Source organism: Petaurus breviceps, unplaced genomic scaffold (assembly GCF_028583685.1).
Source record: "Petaurus breviceps papuanus isolate PSGF00001 unplaced genomic scaffold, PetGlider_PUasm1.0 91133, whole genome shotgun sequence".
In the NCBI taxonomy this organism is placed as follows: domain Eukaryota; kingdom Metazoa; phylum Chordata; class Mammalia; order Diprotodontia; family Petauridae; genus Petaurus; species Petaurus breviceps.
Window position 1 is genome coordinate 8,630,340 of NW_027187419.1, and position 9,767 is coordinate 8,640,106.

General features: G+C 42.1%; 1 protein-coding gene across 1 annotated transcript; it reads left to right on the plus strand.

Annotated features, from left to right (window-relative positions):
- The first annotated feature begins 1,300 nt into the window (after positions 1-1,300).
- Positions 1,301-9,540, plus strand: POU2AF1 (POU class 2 homeobox associating factor 1). The gene is made up of 4 exons (XM_069079815.1): positions 1,301-1,468; positions 1,843-1,885; positions 2,465-2,730; positions 9,214-9,540. The coding sequence occupies exons 1-4, from the start codon at positions 1,301-1,303 to the stop codon at positions 9,523-9,525; spliced, it is 789 nt and encodes a 262-aa protein (XP_068935916.1). The 3' UTR covers positions 9,526-9,540.
- The last annotated feature ends 227 nt before the right edge of the window (positions 9,541-9,767 follow it).

Sequence of the window (9,767 nt, forward strand, 5' to 3'; positions counted from 1 at the left end):
TTAAAATATCCATGTCTATAGAGAACTGTATTTTAATACAATTGGTTTCCTTAATAATCTTATATATTTTATTTTGTGCATTAAAAGCATTATGCTGAAAGGGGATCCATATGCTTCATGAGACTGACAATGGAATTCATGACAAAAAAAAAAGACTAAGAACTCTGCCCCCTCTCTTTTGGTGATCATCACCTACTAGACACTAGTAACTAGAGGCTTAATTATCCCTAGATTTATATAACTAGCCATAGTTACTCTCCTGAGCTCTAGCTCCAAATGTCTGCTGCATATTTCAAACTTCATGTTGTATAGGCTTCTGAAACTTGACATCCCCCAAACTGAATTTTCATCTCTTTCTTTCTCCTCAAACTCATCCCTCCTTCAAACTTCCCTCTTTCTGCTCAGGCCACTGTCATCCTTCCCAGTTATTTAGGTTCACAGCCTCATAGTCACCTTCCCTCACCCCTCAATTAAAGTCTTGTGGATTCTGTATCTTCAACTGTTCTCATATCTATTCCCTTTTCATTCACGTGGTTTCCACTGTAATTCAGGCCTTCATCCACTCTCTTCTATACTATTACAAAAGCCTGGATATGGAGTCAGGAAGACTTGAGTTCAAATCTTTCCTCAGATGATCCTTGGAAAGTCACTTAACTTATGTCTGCCTCAGTTTCCCCATTTGTAAAATAGGAATAATGATAGCACTCACCTCAGAGTTGCTATGAGGATCACATTAGTTAGCATATATAAAACACTTTGTAAAACTTAGAATGCTTTATAAATGCTAGCTATGAGGATGGTAAGAAGCAAGAATTCCCAATAATAACTAATGATATGAAGCAGTTGATGATAAGCTCCAGATGAAGGCAGCAAGTACTACAGGATTACAAAGGATGGCAGACGTCTCACCTTCAAGAAAACTTAGAGTTTGGCTAGGTGTTAAAGAGCAGGAAGGGCATTTCAGGAAGGAGAAATGGCAAAGGGAAGGGACCACACTGCCCATGTTCCAGGAGGCAGATGGAAGAGCTTGGCTGAAAAGGAAGGAAATAAGATTACGAAAAGAGATCAAGGCCAGATTGCTGAGGCCTTTGAATGAAATGAAGATGTCTGAATTTTATCCTGCAGGCAACAAGGCATTATCTAAGGTTTAGTGTCCAGGGAGAAATATGATGAACGCGGTAGTTTAGGGAGAATCATCTGACTTGTCTTCTCTGACCCAGAACTTTGAATACTTTGAGACGAGAAGAAACAGTCCCTAAAGTAAGCAGAAACTTTACCTGGGACAAGAAATTGTACAGGAATGGGCAATAAGCATGGAATGAAATTGCACTTTGCAGCATCTGCTCCGGAGCAGGCACCGGCGCCACCCCGACCATACCAAGGTGTCCGTGTGAAGGAGCCAGTGAAAGAACTGCTGAGGAGGAAGCGCGGCCTGGCCAGCAGTGGGCTCACAGTGGCCGCCACCACGGTGAGGAGACCAGCTGTTGCAGGGCATGGGATTAGATGAGGTGGAACCAGCACTGGGGCATTCCTCTGCAGGGTGGGAAGTTACCTGAGACAACTCTAGAAGGATGCATGAACCTCAGGTTAGGGAGCTTGTGTATTATTGGCATACTCCTTGGGGCTTTTATTGCATTTCCCCCATGAAGACAAGGACCACTTTATTACTGTCTTTTTATCCTCATTGGTCACCTGCAATATCCCACACTAAGTGGGTCTGAATTTAATTAGATGGAGGAGAAAACAATCAGGGATGCCCCATTGCTTTTGAGAAGACCAGCCAAGATTGGGAGCCACTAAGAATCTGAAGGAATCTTCAACCTGGTCATCTCTTCTCTCTAGGTGGTGTTGCCCCATCAACCCCTTGCAACCTATGCCACAATGGGTAAGTCTTTTTTTTAAATTAAATTAATTTTTGTTTTCTTTTTGGAGGGGGTAAGTCAGGGCAATTGGGGTTAAGTGACTTGACCAAGGTCATACAGCTAGTAAGTTTTAAGTGTCTGAGGCTGGATTTGAACTCAGGTCCTCCTGACTCCAGAACCGGTGCTCTATTTACTGTGCCACCTAGCTGCCCCTGGTAAATCCTTTTTGATACTTCTCTCTGGTTCTGGCCTCTCAGTAAGAAGATATGGTATAATGGAATGAATTCTGGCTTTAGAGTCTGAGGATCTGGGTTCTAATTTCACCTCTGTGACCTTTGGCAAGTATCGTGGACATTAGTTCTCTCATCGCTTACATAAAGGGGTCAGGTTAGATAGCGTCTGAGGCCTCCTTCACTATAACCCTACTTGACTCATCCCTGACTCCTCACCTACTACCTATACTTGGAGTACAGAGACCTGAATTTTTTTGTCTTTGGTTCTGTTATCAACTATGTTACCTTGGGTAAATCACTTCATTCCTCTAGTTGTCAGTTTACTTATCTGTAAAATAAGCTCTAAATTCAATGATTCTTTCCTTTCAGGGCCATCCTGCCTGGACATGGAAGTCCCTGCATCCGCAGTGACAGAAGAAGGTGCCCTGTGCACAGGCTGGCTCTCCCAACCCGCTCCTGCCACCCTGCAGTCCTTGACACCATGGACACCCTACCCCGAGTACATGCCACATGAAAGTGTCAGTTGCCCTTACTCTACTGACATGTATGTTCAGCCTGTGTGCCCCAGCTACACGGTGGTTGGACCCTCATCAGTGCTGACGTATGCCTCCCAGCCACTCATCACCAACTTCACGGTATGTTTCTACCAATTCAACGATTGTTCCCAAGCTGAAGTGTGTTCAGTAGTCTGCCTTGGGAATTCCTGATGATGCCAAGTGACAAAAAGTTCCCTTCTTCTGCCTCTTTAGTCTAAATCTCATTGACCTCTATGAATTTAGTTCAGGAGTGCACATCAGTTTTGAGAATGCAACATTTTAACTCAGTGTTGATATTAATTGTCACTCTGTTTGGGGTGAAATTCCAGGTTCATTCCTTCTTTTTCAATCTATTGATGCTAGACACTTCTAGGGGACCCAGGACTCAGTAATTTCCCCTACTTCTGTGCCTAACTCTAAATAATTTGTTAGCAATGATCAGGGAATTAATTCATTCATTCAGAACCAACTAGGTAGGCAGTAGATAGAGCACTGGACCTGAAGTCAGGAAGATTTGAGTTTGAATCTGTACTCAGACATTTACTAGTTGTCTGACCTTGGGCAAGTCACTTAATTTCTCTCTCCCTCAGTTTCCTCATCTGTAAAATGGGAATGATGACAAGACCTACCTCCTAGAGTTGATGTAAGGATCCAATAAGATGATATTTATGAAATGTTTTGCAAACCTTAAAATGCTATATAAATTCTAGCTAGTATTATTTATACTTTCATTTGAGGCAGTGAGATAGCATAGCTATAAGGTAAAATATTGAACTGAAGTTCAGATCCTGCCTAGCTTTGTGACCTTGCACAAGTCACTTCATTGCTGTTTCAAATTCCTCATCTGTAAAATGGTGATAATATCCCCTCCCTCACAGGACTGTTGTAAGGATCAAATAAGATAGTATATGTAAAATGCCTTGCCAACCTTAAAGTGTTGTTTAAATGTTAGGTATCATTCATTCACTCACTCATTTATTCATTCAGGCAACAACATTTATTAATCCCCTGTCAGGTGCAAGATACTATGGAATACATGCTAGGGGAGATGTAAATATATGTAATATATGATCATTGCCTTTAAGGAGGATATAATCCTGGAAAGATACTTTAATACTTCAAGGAAATCCAGGATTTTATTGGTGTGGTTTTTTTTTGACAGTAAAAACCTCAACTGCTTTCTCTCTATATTTGTAGATAGTCTTTGTGAATTGCTATGACTGAAAAAAAAAAGACACTTCATTGCCTAGTAGACTACCTGCTGAGGCCAAGAACTGGGCCCAGAGTCAGGAAGACCTTCAGTAACTGATTTTTTCTATCTTTCCTTCCGGTAATGAGCCTCTCAGTACCTAGGTCTAGTCTTTAGTATAATACAGTTCTTTGCTGAACCTGGACAGTAAATAAATACACATAACTCTATATGTACACAAATTAGGGAAATTTTAAAAAAGTTAAATTTAAAAATTTTAAATTAAAAAATTTTTTAAAGGGCTCTGGGATTTCTTCAAAGTAAGCTTAGTAGATAAGTCTAGGCAGTGAACGAATGAATGGGTGAATGAGTGAAATAGCTTATTAAATATTTACAATGTGTCAGGCACTGTGCTAAAGTGAGATAGTCCCTGCCATTGAGAGATCCTCAGTCTCAATGGCAGAGACTGTCTCACTTTGGTATTTTCATTTACACATATTAATTATAATAGCTAACATTTATATAGTGCCTACTATGTGCCAGGCACTGTGCTAAATGCTTTACAATTATTGTCTCATCTGATCCTCACAACAACCCTGGGAGGTGGGTGCTATTATCATCCCCATTTTTTTTTTTGCTTTTTTTGGAGGGCAATTGGGGTTAAGTGACTTGCCCAGGGTCACATGGCTAGTTTTCGTGTTAAGTGTCTGAGGCTGGATCTGAACCCAGGTCCTCTTGTCTCCTGGGCCAGTGCTCTATTCACTGTACCACCTAGCTGCCCCTAATTATCCCCGTTTTATTTTATTATTTTTTTTTATTTTTTATTTTTTTAAAGCAATTGGGGTTAAGTAACTTGCTCAAGGTTACATGGCCAGTTATTTTGTGTGGGTGCCAAGTATCTGAGCCCGGATTCGATCCCAGGTCATGCCGACACTGGGGCCGGTGCTCTTACTGCACCACCTGACCTCCCCAATTATCCCCATTTTATAGATGAGGACACTGAGGCAAAAAGAGGTTAAGTGACTTGCCCAGGTCACCCAGCTAGTAAGTGTCTGAGGCTGGATCTGAACTGTGGTCTTCCTGACTCCGGGCCCAGAGCTTTATCCACTGAGTCACATGCTGATGGGGAGACAATAAATATAGGAAAGTCAGAGTTAGAGAAGAGTTTTGTCTGGGGTGGTGGGATCACTTGGATTGTAAGTTCAATCATAGGTCCATTGAGTCTATCTGGAAGCAATGGCAATGTTGCTTTGATTTCTCAAAGGGTTGTCTAAAGCAGATAAATATTAAATGACTTACCCAGGACTTCACAGCTAGTAAGAATTGGAACCCACATTACTGAGTATTTGAATCCAGAGCTTACTGACTCCAAGTCCAATATTCTATTCACTGTTCTTTGATGCAGAAATATACCCAAATAACTATAATGAAAAGTAGTATATTATAAATATATGAGATGTATGAAGTGTTAAGAGGTTAGAGGAGTTTGGAAAGCACTGCTGGCTGTGGGGGGGGGGGCAGAGAAAAAACTCTTTGCATGAAGTGGAATTTGAGCTGAGCCTCAAAAGGTGGGTAGGATTTGGACAAGGAGAAATGGGTTACGTGTGTATTTGGTGGGGAGGGATGGTGTTTGAGCCATTTTAATTGTCTGGAACAGCATGAACCAACGTTGCTCCTGACCTGTTTAGTAGTGTGGAGTCTAGCCAATGGGCATGGAAAGATGCAATGAAACATTTGAAATCATTTTTGTTAGCCCTGTACACAGGATCAGTGGGTAATATAGCCATATGCTCTACCCTCTGTGTATCATCCCCTTTTTCCTGAATATGAATCACAGAATCTGCAAATCCGAAGGGAGCTCAGAGGTCACATAGGCTGGATACTCTTAACTTTTTTTTATGTCACGAACACCTTTGACAGTCTGGTGAAGCCCATGCCTCTTTCTTGGAATTATGTTTTTCAATGCACAAAACAAAATATATAGAATTGCCAAAGAGACTGACTGTGTTGAATTAAAATAAAAATATTAACAAAGCAAGTTTACAGACCCCATTCTAAGAATCCATGCTTTTAGTCCAACCTGTATCTGAACAAGGATTTCTCTCATAACGTGCATGACTGGTGATTATATAACCTTTGGTTAAAACTTCTAGTGAGAAGCAACTTCCTGCCACTTGGGAAGGTTGGACTCATTGACCTCAAAGATCCCTCCCAGCTCTGAATATGTTATCTTATGATCCTGTGATTCTATGATTCCACTTGGGAATAATCCTATTTATTAGGAAGCTTTTCTTTATATCAAAATCCAAATTTGTCTCTTTACAACTTCTACCTGTTGCTTCTCTGGCAGAACAAAGTTTAATCTCTCGTTCACTTGACCACTCTTCAGATACTTTGAAGACAGCCATCTATCCCCGCCCCCCAACTTGTTTTCTCCGGGTTCAATGTCCCTAGCCCTTTAATGGCAAGCTCTTAAGGCCCTTCAAGACTGACTACTCCACAATGGGCACACTCCAGCTTATCACTGTCCTTTCTAGAATGTGGCTTCAACAAGTGGATCCACATTCCAGGTGTGGTCTGACCAGGGCAAAGAATGCAGGGGAACTATCATCTCTCTGGTCTTGGGTACGATGCTTCTCCTAATGCAGCCTAAGGTGGCATCAGCTTTTTCAGCTGCCATATCACACTGTTGACTCATAGCAACCCTGTGGTTCACTAAGGTCCCCAGATCTTAAAACTAACTCCAGAATAATCCAACTTGTAGCCTCTCTCACTTCTAGTCTTTGGAAAGGACTTGGGACACCCTTGCATCTCTCTTTTTAGATCCCAAAGGCATTTCCACTTTTTCTCAGGATGGTGCCTTCATCTGTGGAAGTTGAGGGGAAGGGAGGAATGAATGATGGGGTCAGACTACTGGTTGCCTTTAGTAAAAACAATAACAGCAAAAATAATAATAATAATGCAGTTACATAGTGTTTTAAGTTTTGTCAAACATTTTACAAATATTATCTCATTTGATCCTTGCAATAACTCTGGGAGGTAGGTAATCTTATGATACTCATTTTACAGATGAGGAAACTGAGATAAACAGAGGTTAAGTGTCTTGCCCACGGATGAAGCCTAGTACGTGTCTGAGGCTGGATTTGAACTCTGGTCCTCCGGATTCTAGACTCAGTGCTCTGTTCACTGCACCAACAAGAATGACTCATATTACAAAGCACTTTACAAATTCTTTTTATAGCAGCTCTGTGAGGTAGTGTTGCAGCAAGCACCCCAGTGTCCCCAGGGTGCCTGCTCACACAGGTTCTTGGATCTGCTTTGTTAAAGGAAAGCAACTCAAAATGGGTTAACAAGCTTACTTTAATCAGTCAGACACATATCGTTTACCTTGTTCAGGAGAAAAGGTCAGCACCCTGAACCTCAAAATATACAGGCATAATTATCAAGACAGAAACATCAAGTAGACAGATTTCCAAACTGTCCAACCATCACATCCATACCCAGTCAACATCTGGGTTTCCACATTCTGGGTTTTTCAAAGCCGGGGGACTCTCAACAACGGCTTCCCAGAATTCAGATCAAGTCACAGAACACTTCTCAAAGTGAGTCCCAAAACAAAGCTACACATCAGGGCTTATATAGCCTTCTCCTGGCTCAGAGAATGTAACAACTTTATTGACTCACTGGCCAATCAAGAAGTATCTACTGAAAAACAAGCCTCCCACCCCAGGCCTCAGGTGCACATTAGCCCAGGGGCAGGGAAGATCTTTAAAATTTACATTCTTATTACATTCGGCCCCAAGATCTTTCATGCCCATAGCATAGACAATTTACTTTTGAATTAGCACCAAACATTTCCCAGGTCACATTTTCGAAGTACAGAACCAAAGTTACCAAAGTGGCTACTGGCCCTTAAACAAACACAAAGTACATAGCATTATCATCTCAATTCAAAACAAGAGTTCAAATACAGTTCTCTGGGGGAGGGGTATCCTTCCCCTCACACAGCTCCAGCCCCTGCCTCCAAGCACAGAGAGGGGGCTGGGCAACAAAACCAACAAGGTGGGGTCCCTGGGGATCCAAGGCACTTCATCCCACCCACCATAGTCAACAAGTCCATCCCACAGGTGGGATTAACAAGCTCTGGGTTTTAACACTATCAATTTGAAAACCAAGCCAATACAGGGGGAACTTTAAATGCCATTACTATCACAGGTAGGCAGTACAAGGGTTATTGTCTCTGTTTTATGTCTGACTTCAGATGTGTTACTTTTTTTTTAACTAAATCACAGACTTCTCCTAGTTTTAGTTAGCCCTATCAGGGCTCAGAGTGCAGGTCCTAGAGCACTAGACCTGGAATTAGGAAGAATCTGAGTTCAAACCTGGCCTCAGGCACTGACTAGCTGTATGGCCCTGGACAAGTCACTTAACCTCTGTTTGCCTCAGTTTCCTCAATTATAAAATGAGGATAATAATAGCACCTGCCTTCTAGGATCACTGTGAAGGTCAAATGAGATAATATTTGTTAAGCGCTTAGCACAGTACCTGGCAGATAATGGGCACCAAATGAATGCTAATTGTTGTTATAGTTTTTGTTAATTTCAGTACAGAATAGGAAAGTACACAAATAGCTCATGTTCTAGACCCAGAATATTCACTCCGAGAGGTTTATCATTACTATACTGCTGATGTGAACAGGAAGGGAATATGTCTGTATTTTCTATTAGATAAAGCTTAGGGCATCTGGTTTCTGTGGTAACGGGACCAGTGTCAGCCCTGAATGTAGGCAGAATAGGTAGATATTTAGTGATGGGATTTGAAAACCACCACAAAATGCCAAAGTAGGGTCTCATCAGCTTGCTATAGAACCTGTAATTCTTATTATCAGAGTCACTCCTTGGGGCTATGGCATTGTGTCTTCAGAAGGTCCCTGTTATCTTGCACATGTGGCCAGAAAGGTGACAATATATTATTCATGAGCGATCATTATGCTATGTACACTGGATATGAGATTAGCTCTCACCTAGCGGATATCATGGACATGAAGGAATGGGACGTGGAACAGGTGAGTTTTGATCAAAGGTATTGGCTAGAAAATGAGCTTATGCCTGGGGCTTTGATAGTTGTGGACAATGTGGATAGGTGTGCATGTATGTGCCTGTTCATGTAGGTATACATATAAGGAATAGAAGGGAGGATGACCAAAGATTACACTTTTGCCCTTGGTGGATTCCTGAGGATACCATAGGGGCCTACATGGAACCCCAGGGGTAAGAGATCAAGAAAGGTCTGGGATGAAGAAAAAGCCCATTCAGAAAGTGAACCAGACAGGTAGAGACTTCCCTCACAATGTAACTTACCATCTGTCCTGTTCTTTCTCCTTCTTCCCACAGACCAGGAATGCCACACCAACAGGTGGGCCTCAGTTGGAGGGGACAGAGCACCAAGCACCTCTGACTTACTTCTCATGGCCTCAGCCCATTTCAGCTCTGCCCACTTCTACCCTGCAGTACCAGCCCCCAGCCCCTACACTGCCTGGGCCACAGTTTGTACCACTCCCCATCTCCATCCCAGAGTCAGTCCCTCAGGACCTGGAAGATACAAGAAGGTCAATTAATACTCTGCCCATAGAGAAACTACTCCTAGAAGAAGAAGAAAGCGATACATATGTGATGAATCACACTCTGTCTGTGGAAGGGTTTTAATATCTGGTATTTGACTTATTGCTGTCTAATAAGTTGAACTCAGGTCTTGTGAATACACATGGGATTCAGTCTGACACTTTCTGCCTAGTGCAAAAGTCATGGAATCTTAGAGATAGGAAGAATTTTAAAGTCACTTTGTAGTATCTTTCTTCCCTCCCTCCCTCCCTCCCTCCCTTCCTTCCTTCCTTCCTTCCTTCCTTCCTTCCTTCCTTCCTTCCTTCCTTCCTTCCTTCCTTCCTTCC

Bases quoted from the DNA above. Each gene is read 5' to 3' on its own strand.
- POU2AF1 (XM_069079815.1), top strand. From the start codon at position 1,301: ATGGGCAATAAGCATGGAATGAAATTGCACTTTGCAGCATCTGCTCCG. The intron at 1,886-2,464 runs GTAAGTCTTTTT...CTTTCCTTTCAG, and splicing joins TGCAACCTATGCCACAATGG to GGCCATCCTGCCTGGACATG. The intron at 2,731-9,213 runs GTATGTTTCTAC...TTCTTCCCACAG, and splicing joins CACTCATCACCAACTTCACG to ACCAGGAATGCCACACCAAC.